Source organism: Pleuronectes platessa, chromosome 3 (assembly GCF_947347685.1).
Source record: "Pleuronectes platessa chromosome 3, fPlePla1.1, whole genome shotgun sequence".
Taxonomy (NCBI): domain Eukaryota; kingdom Metazoa; phylum Chordata; class Actinopteri; order Pleuronectiformes; family Pleuronectidae; genus Pleuronectes; species Pleuronectes platessa.
In genome coordinates, this window is record NC_070628.1 from 4,726,973 (window position 1) to 4,750,462 (window position 23,490).

Below are 23,490 nucleotides of genomic sequence, written 5' to 3' on the forward strand. Positions count from 1 at the left end.
ACTTCTCCGGTTTATTCCTCCAGCAGATCAGGCTGTTTGCAGATGATACGATTATTTACACAAACAAATATTAAAACGTTTACTTCGATTAAGGGAACAGGGTCAAGAGACAGTTGTTCAGGTCACCAATTGGACAATAGAACAAATGCATTGCAAATACACAAGTCTTTATATGTTTTAATTCTTGGTATTGGTTTCCTCTGTTAAGAGGTTTTTATCTATAAACTGCTGTAGGTTGGGTCTGCATCAGATGAATGAACAATATTATAGGATTAGTCTGGTGTGTGACAGTTTCCACACCAAAGAGCTGCATCACCGCCTGATAGAAGACACTGGATTCAGCTGTGTCACTGTGAGACAAACCACAGAAACCAATTCAAACACACCACGGTCGAGGGGGGGGCACTGATACGCAACCGCCCCAAACAACACTGGAGGTGTGAGTCCTTCAGTAGTTCCTCCACACAAGGCCCATCAAGGGCAGCAGCTCTTTGTTTGTGCAAAAAAAAAACCTAATTACAGTTTGGACCGTGATGAAAAAGCTTCCGCTCCTGACATCAAACACAAAGTCAGTGAAGTACAAAGGCTTTCATTTGCTCCTTTTGTTTCGGATGCCAGCGCAGCACAAGCACCAGAGCAGCGCGGAGGAAGTGACGGGAAGATAACGGGATTCAGAACGAGTCGGCAGAGAAAGGGAATTGGACGAAGACAATAGGGGGAGACAAAAAATGGTCCAGCGACACAAGAAGACAGACAAGAATGAAGGAGAAATGGAAACATGATAAGAATGATGGATGTAGAGAGAGGGGGGGGGGGGGGGGGGGGGAAATGTCATTACGAGATGAGAGAGATCAGAAAAAATGAATCACAAAGTTAATTTACAAACTTTGGAGAACCACGCGCTTCCAGTTTCCACTTCTCCAGAAAGTCGATGTGCGTAAATCTGAGGGACTTTTCCTGATTGTTTTTCCTTTCTCTGTCACTTCAGGTTAACAATGGTCTATTCTGTGTTTCACTGGAGACGTGACACACCCACACACATGTCGGCCCATTGTTCCCAGTCTGTCTGTGTGTGTGTCTGTGTGTGTGTGTGTGTTGGATATTCTGATGACAGTGATGTGATGTGATGATTATAACAGTTTATTGTTGTGCACGTATGTGTGTGATGGAGAAAATTTGGCGTGTGGATGTGAGTTCCTGTTTGTCAGTTGTCCGTTTACACTTCAGATCCTGTGAAGGTGAGGATGTGTGGGCGTGTGGGCGTGTGTGTGTTTATGTGTGTGTGTGTGTGTGTGTGTGTTTACGGGTGTCTGTGTGTATACTGTACGTGTTGCTTTCGTCTGTTTTGTCTCCACAAACATTTAAAGGGTGAAATAAAGGTTGACAAACTTTTGTCTGGTTGCTGAACTCTAGCCGATATTTTCCTTCCTATACCTCGTCCATTCACGACAAATATAAAAGCTTATGAATACATTTTAACAAGCCATAAAAATCTATTTACCAATAACACAATCATTTTGATTATTTTCTACAAACAAACGTCTAAAGTATCTGGAGAACCGTTCTACACTCGTCATGTGTATTCTTAACAAGTTCAATATTAATAAAAACCTAACTTAAGATGAACAGCTGAGCAGGAAAAGGTTTGAAACTAGGTTTGAAGATTTCTGTCGACAACTCAACAGACTCGGAAAGTGCCGACACGTATAAAAACATCAGAGCATTTCAGGGAATCATTCAAACTTTATGCACAAGATATTAAAAAACTCTTTTTTTTTGTAACACTAAATAGAAAAGTCTTAAAGTGCTTCCCCTGGATTTCAGACTCCATATTGTTAAATTTAATCTTTGATCTTTTTCTAAACAAATCCCCACAAACTCAATCTCTCACGCACTCGTCACATCCCAACACACACAGAATAAATATTTCTCCAGGCTTAAAGTAATCCAGCAACACAGATTTATTTGTTTTTATCATTGTCAACATCAAAAGTCTCTTTCTTTGGTTTTTCTGACCTCCTCCTCTTCTCGACCTCTCACTTTGTCTCCTCCTCTTGATTCCTCCACCTGCCTGTTTTAGGTCCTCACCAACTTTTAGAGATTTAAGATCTGTGCAGCGACAAACACACACACACACACATACACACACACACACACACACACACACACACACAGGCACACAGTATCCTCACACCAACGTCTCAGGCCAAGTTCTTGACAACAGACTCCCAGAAGTCTCTGCCTCCTCCACAGCTTCATAATTGACCTTCTGTGTGTGTCTGGCCATCTGTGTGACTCCACTCGTCCTGTTTGAACATTTTCACTGTGACTCCAGCTCAACTTACTTTTCTTTGCCCTCTCGCCCTCTCTCTCTCTCTCTCTCTCTCTCTCTCTCTCTCTCTCTCTCTCTCTCTCTCTCTCTCTCTCTCTCTCTCTCTCTCTCTCTCTCTCGCTCCTTCATCTCTCTCTGCCCATCCCTTCAAGCCCCACAGGCCTAAATGGAGATGACAGTATATCGATCAGTTTCTCCTCCCTTCTCCTCCTCCTCCTCCTCCTTCTCCTCCTCCTCCTCCTCCTCCTCCTCCTCCTCCTCCTCCTCCTCCTCCTCCTCCTCCTCCTCTCCTGTGAGATGGAGAGTGTACTGCAGTATCCTGCAGGTTTAGCCGGTCGTGCTCCGGCTCTGACTGCAATACAGCATCAATCATATCGATGTTTCTTTTTCATTTTGGTGTAAAATAAGGCTCCATTCCAATAAACTAAAGGTATTAAAACTTTAAAAATAATTATATTTGGTTATTTTACTACAAATTCAACATTATAAGCAGTAATGAAGAATGCAGTCGTTATTTAACAGGTGTTGTAATATTCTAACTGGATTCACAAACTATTTTATTTAATTTATTTATTAAGATGTTGATTATGATGAAGATGATGATGAAGATGATGATGATGATGATGATGATGATGATGATGATGATGAAGATGAAGATGATGATGATGACCTTGACCATCAGGACTGTGGTGGTGAAACGTGCTGTGTCTCTGCAGCACAGAGCCAGACTGACAGCAGAACAACAGCACCGCTCGGTGGTGATCACGGGGAAGGATTTAAACACAGGATTCACACACTCTCTCATTAAAGATTATTAATAAATCATGAGTATATGTCCACCAGTCGGTGATAAGTGATCTCATAGTCACGGATCGATCCTGAATGACTCAGCATCTCAGTCTCGACCTCTTATGTGAGGCTGTGATCACACGAAATGGAAAATCAATGAGGAGAATCGATGAATCCAGGACTAATATGTGAATTCTATTAACTTTCACTTGTAATTAATTCCTTCAAATTGAGTTCAGGACAATTATGTTTATCATTCATTGATTGTTCACTGATCACGTGATCAAATGTTTACAACTAAGTGTTGCATCTCCCTACATAAGGTTAAAGTGTGTACAAATTGTGATTTGTGAATATGGGCTGTACAAATAAAGTTTGATTGAATGAGTTACAGTCACTGGTTGAATATAAGAAAGTACATTAACTTAGTTACTTACACTTTTCATGTATCTGCACTTTACTTAAGTACTTTTACTCACCTACATAGATCCACATATATCAGCACTTTCTCCTCGTGCATTGTGTTGATATATTTTTCCAAAGTAATCACTGGCTAAAGTGAATTAGTCCGATCCAATTAGAGTTCACAAGTAACATTAGACCCCGCCTCCTGCATCATCAGCATCATCATCATCACTGGTGAAGAACCATCAGAATCGCAGACACGTGATAAAGTAGTAGATCGCTGCATTAGGGAATAGGATACACTCTGCAGGTACTTCATTACTATACCTTAAATGATTTCAATAGCAGGTACTTACTATGTTTGAGTACTTCCACCACCACGTCTTTTTTGTTTTCTATCTTCAACTACAATACAATATTTCTTCTCCTCTTATAATAGGATGGAAAACTATTTATTACTTTAGGCAGTTAAACAGCGACTCCTTGTGTTATCACATGGAAATATCAAGCTATAGTGACAGAGCGAGGTCAAGGTTATGACTGAGCTCTAATATCACCAGTGTGTCAAATGTTAGCTGCCTTCCCATGTTCTGAAGTCTGCATGGTGTGTGTGTGTGTGTGTGTGTGTGTGTGTGTGTGTGTGTGTGTGTGTGTTCTACATGACAGATCTCTACATGATCATAAATGAGGATGAGGAGGATGAATGTCTGGCGACTGGAATAGAATGAGATGAAGATGGATTGAACTCATCACCAGAGACCAGGAGCAGACAGACGGATCCATCTCTCACCAGCCCGTGGTGTGTGTGTGTGTGTGTGTGTGTGTGTGTGTGTGTGTGTCATACTGTACACGTCCAAATGTAGACCCCAGAAACAGATGTAAACACAAACAGTGTCACATCATTGTATTTATCTTCATCTGTCTCGATGTCAGAGGTTCTTCATCACAGTCTCTCAGCAGCAGAGGAACACAACAACACGGAGCTGCTCACATGTGACCTCTGAAGACTCAGCATTATTTTCTTTACTTATAAACTGAACCACACGCGTCAACCCGAAGCAATTAACAGCAACAATTAGACTTTGTGCTGCCCGATGACACTGCAGTACCTCACAGAGACCAACGAGGGGCAGCACTTCACAGCACAACTGAATTATGAGGAGCTCGATGCAGAAACCAGAAGGGGTGATTTATGTCAAATTATGTATTGTAATTTGTCAGATAGAAAAAATATAAAAATCTGTCTATCAATCAATCAATCAAATAATCAATCTATCTCTCTCTTCATATATCCTAAAGTGAACAATTATCCTTAAATGCCCAATTTGGTGCAGCTTGATTGAATTTGATGAATGTTGAGACTATTGTTGGTTTTTGATTTACTTCTGTCATTAACTGAGGTCATTCGGTAGAGTTTTGCTTTTTAGATGCATTGAACAACACAACCTGGATTATTTGCCACACGGTCAGATCTTGAATGAAGGAATGAGGGACCAGTGACCAGAAGATTTAAAATGCGACTCATTAAACTGCTGAGTCTGTCTCCATTTCAGTAGTTCACGTCCTCCAACGTTTTCCTACAGTCACGAACTCTCCTTTCGCCTGCAACCGCTCTGCAGCCCCCCCAGCCTCCAGTCACCTGATCCCTCACACCTACGCTCACCTGTTCCCCTGAACCAGCTCCCTGGTGCTCACACCCGCCACTTGTGTCTCATATTCATATCTTTCACTCACTCTCTGTCAGACTGTCTATCATGCATCACCTTATTTCCACCTGCATACTCCCGAACTTACTTTTGGGGGATTTTTGCCCTTTTTCTCTGACTCCTTCACCTCTTCCTCTGGTCTTTTACTCTCCTGTCTCTAACTCCTAATCCTTTACCCTTTGCACTTTGCACTTTGCCCTTTGCCTGGTCCCTCTTAAGCAAATATGAACCATGAAATTCCATCGTTTGCTTCTCTGAGTCATGTCTTCAGCTGTTCACTGAGCTGTGACCACACAGTTCACTTTCCAAGTGAAACCGGCTTTAAATCCAGTCCCAAGCTCAGATAACATCATCGGGGTTATTTTCCTCAGACTTTAGCGACAGTTTAACAACAGAGGACTGTAAAGATTTAGTTTGATGAAATGTAAAAACCTAAAAGCACGTTTTCAACATAGTGTATTCTGTAAAATAAAAGCTTTTCTCATCTGCTCCTATCAGCCAACGCAGATGGAAGTACAAGCCTGTGAAAGGCTGATATCCTCAGATGTTATCGGCCGGCAGAAATATCAGTGGAGCTCTGTTGGTACGTGTCCAACAAATGTTTAGCCCACCTTCTATGAAAAGGTCTAAAAAAAAAAAAACATTTTCAAAAGCTACATAACTCAAACTAATGGTGGGGTTTACCTTATCAGGGAACTTTAAATGGATATCCTCCTCACTGCAAAAGCTCCTCCAAAAGCAATTTGGATCGTAGAATAATGTGTTTTTGAAAAAAGAAAAAAGCAATCTCCCGACACAACTGCAGTGAGAAGCAGCCACAGCGGCAGCGGTAACTTATCACCACGTGATTCAGCTCGTTCTATTCCGAGTGGCTACCTGCTGTAAATGGAAAACTTTGATTCCAGTAAGTGAAGATTTAAAACACTGGGGGTTGCCAAATGGAGAGAGTAAACAAGGGAGAGCGAAAGAGGAGAAGGTGAGAGGAAGGTTGGGGATGTGAAGGAGGAGGTCGGGAGGCGGGGGGAAATAAAACACATGTTGGTAAATTCAGGTCGAGGCCTTCCAGCTGTTTGTTTCACTCTGGGAGGTGAACAAGCACAGATTCAACTATTTCAGTCTCTCTGACACGAACCAGTGTTACGTCCCAGCAGAGATGTTCTCTCACTGCCCCCCCCCCCCCCCCTCTCCTTACCTCACCTGTGGTGGTTGAGAAGAAGATTCACGACTCTTTAGGGTATCACAAAAAAATAAAAAAGAAGCTGATGCCAGTTACTGTGGAAACTGGAGGAGGGTATTTTTAGCCGCGCCGGCAGCTCCGCTCTGTGGATGGATATCAGTCTGTGGCTCCTCTGCGTTTGGTCCACAGTGAAATATCTCAACAGCTACACAATGGATCACTGTGGAGTTTTGTATTCATCGTAGCAAGAGGATTAATCCTAATAACCCCTGCTGTAGCGCCACCATGAGGTTTACTTTTGTGGCTTTGAGAGAGAAAGTGGACACTGTAATTTCCCCCCCTCTGTGATGTCTATCATACAGTGAACCCACCTGTCACATTCCCATCACCATCGTGGTGAAGCAGAAGCAGCTGCAGCTCGTCATGTGGTCCACGGGCTGCACCATGTGATGTTAGCCGTCCTTAAGAGCTGCAAGCGAGTTCTAAACCCAGTGAGAGCGTGCTGGCAATGGAAAACCATCTTCATAACCCTAACCCTCCACTGGCTCGAATCCCATCATCCTCACTGGTGATCCACTTCTATCCTGAGTCCTGAAAATAACTTACGATATTTTTCCCGGAGACACATTCTGAGTTTTCAGTGTCCCCACACTGTCAGTCCTGAGCCCAGGTTGACAGCTGTCAGTTGTCAGTCAGTTATCAGCAGCACATTGTTCATCCTCAGGAGCCTGTGTCGACTTGGAGGTTCTGGGTCCATAACAGCTAATATTCTGATATTGACATTGTGTTCATGGTTATACGTGTTAAAGGTTCAGGGTGTAGAATCTAGTGACATCTAGTGGTGAAGTTGCATTTTTGCCCTTTAAAACATAAAAGAGAAGCTGTGGTAACCTTCAATTGTCATAAAAACTCAAAAGATGTTTAGTTTGTCCAGTTTGGGCTACTGTAAAAAAACATGGCTGCCTCCATAGAAAGGACCTGAACCAGATGAAAATATAAAGAATTTAAATACAAAGGCTCATTCTAGGGTAAATAAAACACAAATTCTTAGAGTTTTGATGATTAAACACTGGTAAAAACATTGATAGGATTATGTTATATTTATTTTCTGCTAAATCAACACTGGACCTTCAAAAGGAAAGTTTCCATTGTCACTGTTGCCCAAAGTTTGCTAATGAGGAAATGTTGGGTCACGCTGGGTGAATTTTATTCTGAAGAGTTCATGCTGGAGCTGCTCTCTATAAAAAGTGCCCTGAGAAAACTGCTTCTATGATTTGATGGTATTTAATTTTAAACTGAATGGAGAGATATGCAACATTTACAGACTTCTGCTGATACATTGAATTAACTGATAATAAGCGATTCTGCTCAGATTAGCTAACATAGAGTCAAATTAAATTTCAATCCCTCACTTGTTCACAGGCTGACATGACTTGGTCCTAATTCATTATGGGCTTAATTAGATGTACAACAGGCCGTCGTGGCAGCAGAGAGGAACGTGGATAATTAGATTCTGGGCGAACCAGCTCCTCAGATGGAGTTCGCCCTCTGTCACCGAGAGGCTGAGGATGAGTGACAGAGAGAAACAGAACCTGAAGGGGACAGAATGTGAAACTGACTCACTGGGTCTGACTGACAGATAATTACAGACCTGGCCTATTCTTGCAACTCTCAGAACACATCAATAAAGCAAACATTTTTTTTTTACTTATTTTGGTACTGAGACCAGTGCAGGTTTTCACTATGTGTCCGTATTCAGGGGCCACAGACACAGATTCTGCAAATTGTGAAAACTGGAGAGGAAATGTTTGCAGGCGAACCAAAGAAGTGATGATCAACGCTTTGTGAAGTTCCCTCAACACTGACGAGTACTAACTTCACAAAGCATTAAACTACAGCAGGTCCATCACTTATCTGGGTCCTCTGGAAACACTTCTGGGGTTTGCACGTGTATTTGCATGTGTTGAGCCAAATGTCAAACCGGTGTCACCGCGCTTGTCAATCACTGGAACTCTCATCTGCTCTTTAACAGTGAAAAAGCCAAATCAATCTAATTGGAGTCAAATGTAGATAAAGTGATCACAGAGACAAACGGGTTTATCCCCTAAATACCTGTAACTGCCCCTGTACTGATGTGATTTAGACTTGGATAAATCAACGTGTGTGTGTGTGTTTGTTTGTGTGTGTGTGTGTGTGTTACTAAAGTGTCCTAACCCTTTATCAGGGATTAAGTTTTGTGTCTCTGATCCTTTAAGCCCACAAACATCAATATAATCTTTTATTTAGTTTTTGCACAGATCATCTCTGTGAGAGTGAATATCAGAACAGTGGTGAGGATCCACATCCGTGTGCTGAGCTTCACAGGAGCAGATGATCAACAAAAAAACCATTAACACCTGAGAAATACACAATTTACACCCACATGTCTCCCGGGAGCACATCTGTATTTTAGGATACTGTTAAAAAAAAAAACTGTCATCTGGACAATGTTGCATTTCTCCCAAAACTGGCAATTAAATATATTTTCTCATTACTAAGAAGCAGATAAAGATGTGAATTCAAAATTCAAAACATATTTCCATAAAGCTGCTTCCTCCTCAAGACAGGAACAAAACAAGCACATGAATACTGAATAGAATGAAGGTGCTTACTCTTAAGTACGAGCGAGTTCCAGTCACCTCTGGTGCGATAAGCAACTTTTAAAGATTCATAACTTCCACAGGGTCTGGGAGAAGGTTGTTGAACGGGAATATGAGGGGAATAACTTTGCATTAGAGATGAGGAGAAAAAACTGTCCTGCCAGCAAAGTTAATATCTGAATGTCCAGAGGCGAGTGTGAATGAAAAGTGGACACGTGGACAAAATGTGAGCGTGAGACAAAGACGTGGAGGACAAAAACAAACCATCAATCCAAGCACGTGTTCCCAAAACCCTCAGGATTAGATGGTTACATGGATCGATACTCTGGGATTGTTCTGTTTTGGGAAATTCAAATGTTGCTTTCTTAATTCTGCAGTCTTGAGAAGTTGCACAGAATAATCTGGCAGGAAGTGTCTCCATTTTAGGATATGACATATAGAAAGTAGTGGAAAAACCATGTCCATCATCAACCCTGAATCCAGAGGTGATGTCTTCGTATTGTTTTTGTTTGTGGGACCGACAGTCCAGAGATTCAGTTTTCAGTGACATAACAAATCCTGCACATCTTCACACTTAAGAGCGAGCAACCAGCAAATATGAATATTTCCATTCCTGGCCTCTGTCTTAACTCTGTCCCTCTTTCTTCTCCTCTTTCTCATCTTTCCATCCACCTCTCCTCTCCCCCACTTCTCTTCTCCCAGTCCAACAGGTGGAGGTATGGACGCCCACACAGAGTCCGGTTCTGTTTGAGGTTTCTTCTGGTTTTCTCTCCACCGTCACCGAGTATTTGTCCATTGTGGAATTTGTTGAGTTTCTCTAAAACATTCAAACTTAATAATATTTTGCGGAACTTGCCACCATCTATAGTAAGTGCAGAACCGTTCATCTTATCGGCTTCACACTCGTCATGTGTGTTGTTAAGGGACAGAGGAAGTGCAGTGTTGAATTTGATGCGATTTGGATTTGGCAACAATTCTATTATAAACATAGTATAAACTTGAATACACAGAATCGACATACACAGAATGTGAACAGCTTTTTATTAACAAGAGAAAAGTTTCAGTATAAAAGTAGCTTCAAGCTGAGTCAGAAAACCTCCGACCTGTTTGAAGTAATATCCATTTTTTACATATTCAATTTTCTGTACTCTGAGATATTTTCCTCAGGCTGAGCTGAGGTGGATTTGAAATCTACAACAAGCTGCTCAGCTTCTCCAGAGTGAGAACAAATCTAAATCTTATAAAATGTGAAGATGCCATTAAATTAGTAGAAATGTGAAATGAGTAGGACGTTAACTCTCAGTAAGGGTCAAACTGTTTCTCTACCTCCGGGGAATGAACCTCAGCTCCTCTCTCTCTCACGCCTCGGTGTTGTAAACAGAGAGGTCAGAGGTCAAGGTCACATGCAGCTCCCACGGGAACTGATTGACAGGTCTCTTGTGATCGACCTGCTGACGACAGCTCTCCTTGATCATCAGCTGGACGTCCTCGTCGTCCAGGATGCGGATGAGGTCGCCCTCGGGGTCTCTGTAGTTCAGGGCGATGTCGTCCTCCTTGAAGACGTTTCTGAGGGACACGCAGAGAAGAGACGTCAGAAAAGTTTGAACCTCAGTTTGAAAGTATGACATCACAGCTGAGATTTAAAATTGACCAATCAAACCAGGACTAGAGCTTTTTCTCAGAGACACAGTCCATGCAGCAGCCATCGGGGGGAGGAGTCTCAGCTGTCAATCACGATGTTTCATAATGTTTTATAATCATCAAATAATGAATTAAAACTTTCTGGTTAGGTCCATGTCCAATCCACTAACATGGAGGAGGTGGTTATGACCTTTACAGCAGACAACGACCAGAGGGCAACTGAGACGCTTTGGCTTCACTTTCTGGGAGCTGTCATGTCGTCCATCTTTAAATACAGTTAATGCCCCCCCCCCCCCCCCCCAGGATAAGCGCAGGATTATTTAAACACTTCCTGCCCCGAGCAATGAAAGGACACAGGAAGGACACAGAGATCTGAGTTATCACGTTAAAGTCACGTTCTCGTCGGATGGAAATCTCCACAAAGTTCTGCATGATGAGCGATGAGGTGACTTTATATGGTCAGAGACAGATTCTCCATGTTTAAGTTTTTTAAATGTTATTAAATGTGATAATAAGTAATAATCAAAAGATGACCTTCATCAATTAGTTTTATTCTACACTACAGCTCAGCAGCATCTGTAGTTGCTTCTCTCTTTCCTCACTGACTCTTCTCCTCTTCCTCTTTCTTGTTTCATGAAACACAACCCTCCCTCTTCTCGTCTTCTCCTCATCTTCCTCCCTTTCCCTTTATCAGCACCGAGCCATTTTAAACCTGAGGACCAGGGTCTCATCCATCCTGCTCCAGGGCACAACGCGCCCGAACGCAAGGAAAACAATAACGAGCAGATACGCGGTGGAAATGAACTGATTATGAACGGGGAGGACTAATCATCACAGCGCTCACCTATCTAAATTACCAGATAATGAGAGATCGAGGGAGCGGCGGAGCCAAAGAGAGAAAGACGGAGAGGAGCAGATACGGCGGCGTAATGACCATGTGCATCCGGTGATGGCGGCGCGGTGGGGAGGGAGGAGGGGGGGGGGGCGAGGGGAGTCGGAGGTCCCACAGGAACCAATTTGATGAGAGGCGATGATTGGCAAACGGTAATTTGCAGGTTTTGCGGTGCACAACAGCCCCCGGGGGGGGGGGGGGGGGACTTAACGTCTACTCATCCGTGTTTTATCTGAAATTTCACACTCAGAAACTACTCAGGCAGTGAGATACACAAAGGTCGCCTGAGATCATCGGAGCATCTCTCGCTCGGCTGTGAGAACAAAAAACGCTTAATTCATATCTTCAGCATCTTTTAAAAGGCCAAGTTGAAATGGGTAGAGAGAGGTCAAAGGTCACCACTCAGCAATTAGTCACTTTTTCGTTGATGTGCGACACAAGCAACAAACTGAGGCTTTTCATTCCCGTCGTGATGATGACAGCATGATGTCCTCCACTGAGCTCACTGCAGCCTGTCATCAAATACGTCCATGTTGGATCCCATTAGCACATCATTTAGAAGGTGTGAGGTTGGATCCCATCATTTCCCCCGAAAACAACTAAACAAGCGTCCAGAGGAATTATTAACACGTTGTTTCTCCTCATCACTGTTTCCCCACGTGAGTATAAATCTAATGAAGAGTTATGAAACGTGATATTTGTCATCGCTTCGTACGAGTCGAAGGAAATAAGTGAAAGGAAGTGAAGTCTGTGCTGTGAGGGGACGTACCTCATGCGGGACAGTAGCTCCTTGTGTGACGGCTGGATGGTGAGGTCCTCCTGGACACACACGTCTCTGCACACACACAAACACACAATCTTACAGGATCAGTTTTAAAACACTGAGTTTTGGACGTTTTTTTCAAAGGCTCATGAAATATTCAGCCCTACAGGTGTAATCACCAGAGATGTTACACAAAACAAAACGATTCCATTGACCCCGTTCCCAAGAGCTTAACTGAGATTAGACCATGTGAAGTGTTTTCTCAGGAGATTCATTTTGGTGAAGTTAGTATTGATTTAGTCTTTTAGCCATAATATGACATTTTCACCTGCTGGGATGAATTTATCTCCGGGCAAACTTTTATTTATTTTTGAGTAAAGACCCTCAGATTTGAACAGAGTACAACTGCTTTGTGCTCAGAGTAAAAAACTAATACAGATTTCTGCAAGTTACATTCTAAACCTTTTAGCATTCGGGTGAAACTACAGCCGATCATATCCATGCATTCTGTTGTTGGACTGATTGAGGTTCAACTTAATATTCACAAACGACAAAGTTCGAGTCAGGTGGCTGGAAATATGACGATCTAAGCAATATTCCCCGAATCTAAGACTAAAGACCAACTCAGTGTGATGTCAGACATGTTCAATTTCAACACTACCAAACTTTATTTTGCAAATTCATTTTTTTTTTCTTCTTGTCTCACCCTTAAACCAAGTTTTGTGGAAACCAGCTCAGCAGTATTTTTGCTAAATCCTGCTGACAAATAAAGAAACGCCTGACAGGGGTGAAAAGATAACCTGACACAAACACACATGCACAAGCATACACACACACACACAGATACACACACACACACACACACACACACACTCCCGAGCAGACCTGGTGGCGACTCCAGAGGGGGTGAGCAGGAAGCAGCGCAGGCAGCTGTAGGTGTGAGCTCCACCTTCACCTTCCGATTCACTCTCTGGGAGGGGCTTTATGATCTTCACGAAGGATTCTGGGAAAATGCCCGTCTGATTGTTCACCGTGCCCTGAAGAAAAGAAAAGAGAAGAGGAGATGGAGAAAGTGAACGGCCGGACTGATAGAACACTGACGACGAGATGAGTGGATGATTTGAAGGAGAGAAATATGAGGATGGAGCTTCGTCTGGAGAATCGTTTTCCCAAACTAATGAACCTATTATTCAGGACGTGCTGCCTCTGTTCCAAACAGTCAACCCGACCGCTCGGTGTTTAATACCCTCCAGGTGTCCATTCACCTGAAGTCTGCTCAGACACGTGCAGAGAACATCTCATGGAGCACATCTCCGGCAGTTTACTGTACAAGGAAGCATCAACGTGTGAGATATGAGGTTCGGTCCCATCGGGCCTGACACGTGGAATTCTCTCCAGGCTTCTTCTTCAAGCATTTCAATGATCTCACGCTGCAAATCAAAGGCATCGCTCCTGAAGATTATTATACGTGTAACAATAAACCAGGATATTTGTAAAGGAGCTTCCTGGAGCACTTAACAGTTAAGGGACTTGGGCGTTCTGCCAAAACCAGTCCGAGTTTGGGTTGGATATGAAGTTTAAGCGCTTTGAGGGGCGATAAGAATAAATGCTATAAAAACACAGTTTATCCACCATTTACTATGACCATGCCATGAGAATAAAGGTATTTTATTTGTTTAATAGGAGAGTACCTTAGAGACCACTTTGAAGATAAGGGGAATGAACATTCTTAAGTTTAAGTTAAAGGAGCTGTACGCTAACCGAAGTTTATTTTCAAAATAAAAGCCAATAGGAATATACAGACTAATCGATACCTACCCAGTCACGTCAAAAGATGATATTACAGATACCTATTGTATGTTTTAATAAATGTCATATAGGCTTCTTTCCTCTCGACTCACCAGTTAATCTTATTTCTGGAACGTGGAAACATTTCGGTGATTTCTTGGTGATGTGGTTTTGGAATAACGTGACACCAGATGCAGATGAAGTCGGTTTCTCATCGGAAATGTTTGCAGCTTCTCCTGCTCAGAGAGTTTTTCTCATTTTCTCTCCTGAAACATCCTGAAACCGATGAGATCTCTCTCCTCTGGTGAGTTTGAAACATTTTACCTTGATGCACCAGTCTGCCCGTTGGATTTGTCACGCTCTCCACCCACAGCCTCTTCGTCTACTGACTAAATCAAACGCACTCAGTCAACTTTCCACGAGTCGTAAGTGTTGCATTAACCTCGCCCACCCTAAAATACTGAAAAGCCCCCACAAGGGCGGAGGCAAAGACGCCGAAAATGACCAACGAGTGTTTTGCAGTGTTGCATAAGAATAAACAGATTATCATTCTCCTCCGTGGTGATTTCTAGGATCTGTATCGAGAGAAGCCAGGGGCAGGATAAGTGCATCCTCCTCCTCCACTCGCTCCCTCGCTCCCTCGCTCCCACCACAGCTTCCACCTCCTCTCTCTCTCTCTCTCTCTCTCCCGCTCTCTCTCTCTGTCTCCCACTCATCCACTCCCGGCTTCTCATCACTCCATCTCAACACCTCACACATTTTCATTAAACACGTTTCCTGACCTTCTTCTTTACGTACGATGTGACAGAGCAGGTTTTCCACGACAAATGTGTCCCTGCTTCGAATTTAAGCTAATTAAAAATGTCCCACATCCCATTTTTGGACAGCACTACTTCCACGTGAGACATGCAGTGTGGAATCAGGTCATTTTGTTCATTAAGTAATTGTTCCTGCGCAGGAAAGTGGAGCAGGGCACCTCCGCCACACCAGTGACTGTTCTGGTCTGTTGCTGTGTGGAGATGACACAAATTCTAATCTCTCTTTCAAAGTGTCATTAAAATGTAATATGCAAGAGCCGGGCTGCAGGAAATTAACCACCAGAGCATCACTGGGGCTGTGGTGGGATCATATGTTCGAGTTCCATCTCTCAGACGTCAAATAGAGTTGAGGTCAAGTCTCTGTTCAGGCCGGTCGAGTACTTCTACTTCAAACTAGAAAGAATATTTCTCTTATGACCCAACGAGTACAAATAAAGGAGCAGATATCATCCAAAAAATCTTTTACAACTAAATTAACAGGTAAACGCAGGTTTTTTCAAACGCTTGTAAACACGCCATTCAAAATGGACGTTCGACTTCATTCCCAATAGAAGGAGTTTGCTCTTTATTTATGCTTCTTTCTCCCCTGTACGTAAAGTTTTGCACGATACAAAGAAAATGTTTTGCTGTTGTGCATTGATCCAAAGATGTAAAAAACAAGATGTACACATTCAGGGCCAAGGAATTATCAAGTTCTTCTGGGTGTCATGTTTCCATCAACGCAAATGGGAGCTGGAGGTATTAGACCTCAGAGTAAATACTGATTGTGTTTCATTCTGATAGGAGACAAAATCCAGATGTTTGGGTTTTTTGACCAATGGTAAGGGATCTTTACACAAACAGAGAACCATTCACACTCATATTCACCTCTACGTTCCAATTAGAGTCTCCAATTAACCCAACCTGCTGGTCTTTGGACTGGAGGGGGGGGGGGGGGCTAGAGAGAAAACCCACAGGATAATATAACTCCACAGAGAAGGGGCCGAACCAGAACTCGAACCAGGACTCGAACCCAGAGCCTGATGAGGGGACCATGCAAACCACTACACAATGTCTCGGTCCAGACACAAAGGTGTGAACACATCTTTATCTGCAAACATCTTCCAGTTGTGTCTTCACTACATGTTGTGATACATTTAGTTCTGTGCTGCAGCTTCTTGTAGACGAGGGGATGACATGATCGCAGACACACAAATGTAGAATCAAAGTTTGCTTTTCATTTTGTTCCTCCCATCTCATCCTCTCGTCCTCCTCCATCTCCCCTTTCCCCCCCTATCTTCATCCCCAACATTTTCTCCATTCCTTGTCTTTGCCTCCATCACTTTCCTCTTTCCTCCTCCACTCTTTCATCTCTGTCCTTCCCTCCACCATCCTGAACAAGATTCCTCCCTCTCTTTCCATTTTTACTCTCGTGCCTCCTCTCCCCCGCCACCTCTTCAATATCTCTCCCATCCCTCCCTCTCCCTCTCCATCCATCTTTCACCGAGATCCAGTCTCCCACTCTTTCTCTCCTCCCTCCCTCCCTCCCTCTCCCACTCTCGCTCCCTCTCTCTCCGTTCTTACCTCCAGCCAGTCGGCGTTGACTCGTCGCAGCAGGAAGATCACCTCTCCCCTCTTCAGGTTCAACTCCGACTTGTCGTTGCCGCGAAAGTCAAACATCGCCTGGAAGACAAACACACACACACACAGACACACAAACAAGCATAAAAAGTCAGTGAGAGGAGAGAGAGAAGAGAGCAGAGAGACGGACACACTCAACCCAGTGAGAGAAGAGACGGTGAGAGCGGACAGGTAAGACTTTACACACTTTTTACTGGTGGAAGATAACGTGATGTAACAGTAAGTGAAGAACAGAGAGAGGAAGAAGGGATGTTTCAAAAGAAAGGATGAATGCAAAGGAAGATGACTGATGCAAAAAGGAGAGATGTTTGGTCTGTGTGTGTGTGTGTGTGTGTGTGTGTGAGAAGAAGAGATTGTGGAAAAGTAAGAAAATGGTGAAAGAAGGGATCTGTGTCTTCATATATGAGAGTATTTTATATTATTGTTGTATCCAGGTGTGTGATGATTCATGTGTGTGAGGTGGAGCTGACTTTCATTATCTGAGGATTGATTTGAGATATTTTGAAACTTCTTAAAAAGTGACACGTGACAAAGTCCGAGGTCCAGTTCTTTGTTTTATCAATTCCTTTCACGTGAAAGTGAGAAAAGAAAAAATGATTCCAAACACGTGTGTGAAGCTGAAACCTGTGAAAGGTTCTCATTGGTTGATTGATTGATGATTTAAATGGAGAAACATCTGCATATATGAATTGCATCTTTTGGTTTCTGTGTGTAAATACATGTGTACAACTGGCAGTACGATGTAAGTGTGTGTGTGTGTTTTTAAGGCAGGGATAGAGGGAGAGAGAGGGAGAGAGAGAGAGAGAGAGAGAGAGAGAGAGAGAGAGAGAGAGAGAGAGAGAAGGTCCAAAAGTATGAGCCATTTGCAAGTGATGAAGAGGAGATGCCCTCCTCCAAGGCAAATTAGTGTGTGTGTGTGTGTGTGTGTGTGTGTGTTTGTGTGTTTGTGTGTGTGTGTGTGTGTGTGTGTGTGTGTGAGATGCTCAACAGTCCTGGTTATCATTAGTGTGTCTGGAATCAAAAAAATCTGCCAGATTTTAAATTAGAATCCATGTCAATAGGGTCGTTATCGGAGCTGTAAACCAAATCGTGTGCAGGAGAAAGACAGAAACAGAAAAGTGGGGGCGCTCACGAGAGACGTTAAAAATTGGACAAGCGTTGGAGCTGTGGAGACGAAACGGGAGCCCAAAAAAAGAGAAAAGAACGAGGAGCGGTTAAAGCAGTGGGAGGGAGGTGAAGATGAGGGGGAGGAGGAGGAGGAGAGAAGGAAAGTAAAAGTTGAGCAGAGGTGCAGAGAGAGTCTGTGGGATACAGAATCCTCCCAGGACAGAGTGTGAGTGAGGGAGTGAGAAGGAACCTTTCCTCTGTAAGAAGAGTTACACTAAAGCATCACTCAATTTAAAATAGAGATTATATTGCTGGTGACCCCCTGATTTTTGCTGTAGCGCCACCATGAGGTTGATTTGAGTCTGCACGTACCTCCACTAAGGCCCAACAGCCAACTTGACTCCAACCAAGCTGCACATGAACATGTTGTAAATTAAGAATTACACATTTAAAAAGCATGTTCAAGCACAAACGTGTCTGTAGGTGAAAGACTGACTGCATGAACAAGTGTGTGTGTGTGTATAGATGTGTGTGTGTTTGGGTGTGTGTGTGTGTGTGTGTGTGTGTGTGTGTGAAGAAGAAAATGAGACAGAGGCAAGTGGCAGATTAATGAAGCTGGGGAGTGAGGGAGTCGGCTGGATTAACAATCCACTGAGATTACCCTGACCCCGACGACACACACACACACACACACACACACACACACACACACACACACACACACACACACACACACACACACACACACACACACACACACACACACACACACACACACACACACACACACACACACACACACACACACACACACACACACGTGCGCACACACACACACACAAACACACAAACACACACACAGGGTTTGAATTCATGGCTGTTATTTTTAATGCATCCTTGCAGAAGATGTTTTATAATCATGCCGACTTGCCGCTGGCTGTAATTTATAGATGATGTGAAAATGTGTTACCGGGGTGATAAGATACTATCTCCCCACAAAAACACCAAATATGATGTGACAGAGCAATCCCTCCTTTCTCTTAACCGCCCTCCATCTCTCCCTCCATCGCTCCCTCTCTCGCTCCATCTCTTCACCATCATCATTCTACCTCCTTAAACCCCGTCCTTGTCTTTTTACATTTGTCTCTGAAGCATCTGTTTCTATTTTTCAATTTACTGTTTTTTTTTTTTTTAACACTTCAGCCTGTTAATAAAACCATAAACTGAATTTGATATTTAAAAAGCAGCATAAGAAAAGCCATCACTTCATTGAATCCAGTTTCTTTCAGCCTCTGCTCTTGAAAAAGGTGAAAAGCTGATAAACAGACAAAAACCCTTTTAAAACCAGGATGAGCCATTTTGTGTGTTGAGCTGTTTTCACACATGAAGTCACGATCGGACATTATCCAGAGTTTCCCTTTCACATATGAAGAAGCAGCAATAGATCTTCCGGGTCAGACTCGTCATCAACACCTGGATCAGCCCTTATCACCACAGATCTCATATCTCAGAATCCTTCCACGTCTTTCTCAGCTCTTGTTCATCCGGAGATATTTGTTTTCTTCCACTTTCAAGTCAACGACCAACGATAGTCAACGATCTGGACATTTTACTTGGGATCTGGCAGGAAAGTGTCCAGAACAGCTGACTCGGACATTTACGTTACCACATACAGCCTCTCCGGAAAAGTTCAGTAAAGTATCCAGACTTCATAACTCAAGACACCAGATCCACAGCAACATCACCACAACCCTATGAACCAAAGACCAAGGGGCTCAATTCTACGATTCACTATTTTCTACACGCAGCAGTACAAATAGACCAGAATGCAATGCAGCCTCAGATAGCTTCTTATTATTGGCAGCAGTGAATCCAGTGATGTGTGTTGATGAGCCCTGGGTGCCCGACGAGGAGCAGGTCTCTAAATGTAGCCGTCCAGCCCCTGGGTTCACGCAGCCACAGGAGCAATCATCTGGTACAATTAGACTCCTGCCGACCCCGCCTTAATGAGCTTGTTAAACCTGAAGCTCATTAGTCAACAGGGAGGAGGAGATGAGAGGTGAGGTGAGGCGTCTCTCTCTCTCTCTCTCTCTCTCTCTCTCTCTCTCTCTCTCTCTCTCTCTCTCTCTCTCTCTCTCTCTCTCTCTCTCTCTCTCTCTCTCTCTCTCTCTCTCTCTCTCCTCTCTCTCTCTCTCTCTCTCTCTCTCTCTCATATTTTAAGTAGCTGGCCCAGTTCCTCTAAAGCCCGGAGAACAGGATCACAATCCAGGGACGGATCTGAGATCGAGCACAAGCTGCAGAGGTTGTGAACCTCGGCGTGGGTCCCTCCTGCTTCTCAGCCGACACGCTACATGACAACAGGATGGATTTGGGCTTTGGCAAAAAAAAATCTAATTAAAACGTTCCCCGACTTCTTACAGTACGAGAATTTGTAGCTCACCATTATTTACTGTACTTTGCATTTCATAAAGATTCTGGCCGCCTGACAGAGTCCAAAATTAACTCTCATTCTGAAAATAACTGGCTGTCAAGTCGCTGGATGCTCCACTTTTTTTTATAGAGCTAAATGTGTCCGTCTCCTGCTCGGTGATTGACAGGTGGCAGTGGGTTTAATGGGTTCAGCTGGAAACACCTGCTGCTGCTGCTGCTGCTGCTGGAAACACTGAACCATGTGATGAGCTGCGACTCGGAGAGAAAGAAGCTACACAACATCGTACAAGTGCAGAGTTGTGTGATTTGTATCTGTGTTTTTCACTGTGAGTCTGCTTTTACCTTAAAGTTCTACAGAGTGAATCTCGTACACTCATGAAACCTGCTGACGAAGCAGCTTCATTGATTTAAAACGTACGATATGTAACTTTGGTCAGTAGGTGTCTCACAATCTTAATGATCGAAGAAGTATGGGATCGTGGGGACTTCTGTCTTCAACACTTCTTGTCCCTTAAGCTTCTTCGGTCACTGAGTTTTCCCGCCTTTTCTTCGTCGTACATCGTTTGCCCCGATTTGAAGTTATAGCAATATAACAATATAGCTTCGGCCACTAGGGGGCTCTCAATCAAAACAATAACGATTTATCTAGCTTGATGTTATGAAGCAAACGATAATGATTAATCACGATCCATCAGAAGTGACCGATACAAACAGTAGAAGGTGACAACAGCCGACTGGCTAACTGGCTAACTGGCTAACTGGCTAGCTGTGTGGTTTTCCTTCATCATACATAGTGGATATGACGCAATTAAAAGGTGACATTTCTCTTGGTTTGAACATTGTTTGAAATATTTTTGTCAAAGATATCTTTACATTTTTTAATTCAATGATTAAGCTCTAATCTTAAACATATCCACAGACGTAAAACTGTTAATAACCAGTGCCGTGACCCTGCTGGTCTCATATATTCTTCTCACCTCCCGTATTAACTTTCCTGATCTGTGGTTATTTCACCTCAATGAACCTTCTGCTGCATAATTTCACTTCTTTACACTCAAGTGGACGTTTGGATTCTGAGGTCATATCTCTTCCCATTGAGAAGGACGAAGTCTACTTTACCTTCATTTAATCTTCTTTTCTTTATCTTGAAAAGGTCTTTATCTAAAAATAGGATCTAATTCCTGCTTTAATGGCTCTCGCTGCAAAAGAGAAGGAGCTGAGTCTCAGTCGACTATCACCCCCTCTGAATCTTAATTTCTCATTTGATGAGGTTTTGTGCATTTTTCACTCAACATTTTAACCTCTTTGACTCTTTTCTCTCCTTCAAGCTGTTTCTGTGAGAGATGATGTCATCGTCCTACAGATACCTGGACTGAACCTTATTTAACCCGGTTGTTGTTTGGCCTATAGCTCAAGTTAATCCCTTTGAAAACAAATTCATTTATTGACGATCAGAACTGAAAAACAACACCAATAAATAAATCTAGGAATACACGTAACAAGTATTTCCTTCAAACTCCTTGAAGCTTAAGACTTTCATAATGTACACGTCGACGTTTTACTTGCAGCATGAATTTATCGCCCAATTGCTGAGATCTTACTTCGGTTCTGGGTAACTTGACAACAACGTTATTATTCTTCTCTGCTCTAAAAACAGGACTCGCCAGTGGCAGTGCAGTGGCACGGCTTTTTAGGAGAAGAAGAAGAAGAAGAAGAAGTGATTTCTTGGAAAGTGTAGTTTTATCTGGTGAAACTAATAAAGCTCTTTAAAGACGTATGGGATCAGTGCATAGATTCAAGCACACGCCGACGCTTGAGCTGGAATCTTCTTCTGTTTCAGAGGCGTTTCTGATGCTCGTATCGGTTATCCCAGTGTTTCCCATTAACCATATAGACTGTAGTGGTCTACCATATTCAAATATTTCCAGCCACAGTCTCATAAGGAACCAAAACACTTCTTATAATATCATAAGACATCTCTAACTTGCTGTTGGTCCATAATGTTGTTACTGTCCCTGCAGACAGTCAGACCTGCAGCTGTGGTATCCAATGCAGTTCTCTCTCTCTTCAGTCTGGGGACCTGTCACTCTGAATCTGATACGCGTGAGAGTGTTCTCCGTGCATGAGCACATTCAGCCCACGTTAACGCCATAGATTGAATTCATCCCTGAAGAAACACCGGTATCTGAACATCTCCGGTTTGTTCCTGCCTCTTTGTCTTTCCTGCCCCACTTTAACAAATCAGACACAACCACCCCTCAGGCGCATGCATCATTGAAAGCTTCTGTTCACCAACAGCACCCTCTCCCATTGACCTTGTTGGAAACTGATAGCGCCAAAGTCAACAATTACTCATCGCAGGCTGCGGGGTTGAGCCCGAGCTGATACTAAGTGGAGTGGAATGAAGTGTTGCACAGTGTAAAACACCAACGTTTGCACCAACTCATCTGTGACAAGCTCCTCCGATCCATCAGGCTCAGGCCGGCCACTGATCAGCGTGTGGACGGAGCCACTTCCCTGCACAGCGGGTCACACACACACACACACACACACACACACACACAGACACACACAAACGCACAGAGGAGCGCTCATTTCTCCCTCTGAGAAGGAGAGAGGGAGCTAAAATAAATGTTGAGTAGGCTGGTAGGTCTGGTAGAGGAGAGCGCAGCGATGTTTTACATCTGTGTGGGAGGGGGGGGGGGGGTGGCAGAGGGGGAGGACGCAGTGGAATGGAGCTGCTGCTTACGAGTTTGGCAAAAAGACCAGTGAAGTGTGCAGAGAGGGATTCAGTGTGTTTGTGTGCAGCTCACTGCAGGTTTGTGGAGAGAGCAAGGTTAGGACAGGTTTTGTAAAGGGGCTAAAGCACACAGGAGCTGCAGAAACACACACATACACACACACACACACACACCACCTGCAGATAACAACTCATATTACAGCTTCTTCTGGCTTTAAACATAACCACCGATAAAACTAGACAAATGTGCATCACACACAAACACTTGAATTCCTGTCAATTGCGTAACCAATTATTTTACTAATTTCAACAATTCACTCATAGAAATCCACTTGATTTAACTTCTTTTTTTTAAATGTAAAAAAAATGTAAAATAAGATTTTATTGCATTGGGCAAAGGTTGAAGTACTCTGCATACAAGTACTGCTGCACTGGCAGGTTTATTTCACTTGTGCAAACGATACGACACAAACACATATTTGAAGCCGGTGTCATTAGTGTGCAGAAACTCTACCTGTCTGTTCAGAGCCGGGATGATTGACACTTAGTGCACCTAACGACATGGAGCTGTTAAATCTTTACGGAAGCATCCGCCCCTTTTTAAAACCAAAGTTAAAATGAACTGTGCAAGAAAGAAACATGC

General features: G+C 43.2%; 1 protein-coding gene across 1 annotated transcript in view; it reads right to left on the reverse strand.

The window, feature by feature from the left end:
* Positions 1–10,072: 10,072 nt before the first annotated feature.
* ncf4 (neutrophil cytosolic factor 4) overlaps positions 10,073–23,490 on the reverse strand; it is a 30,312-nt gene continuing 16,894 nt past the window's right edge. Inside the window, exons 7-10 of the mRNA XM_053419790.1 lie at positions 16,514–16,612; positions 13,230–13,381; positions 12,351–12,416; positions 10,073–10,614 (exon numbers count right to left, since the gene is read on the reverse strand). Of these exons, the coding sequence (XP_053275765.1) occupies positions 10,407–10,614; positions 12,351–12,416; positions 13,230–13,381; positions 16,514–16,612 (525 nt within the window). The 3' untranslated portion in view covers positions 10,073–10,406. The remainder of the gene's footprint in view (positions 10,615–12,350; positions 12,417–13,229; positions 13,382–16,513; positions 16,613–23,490) is intronic.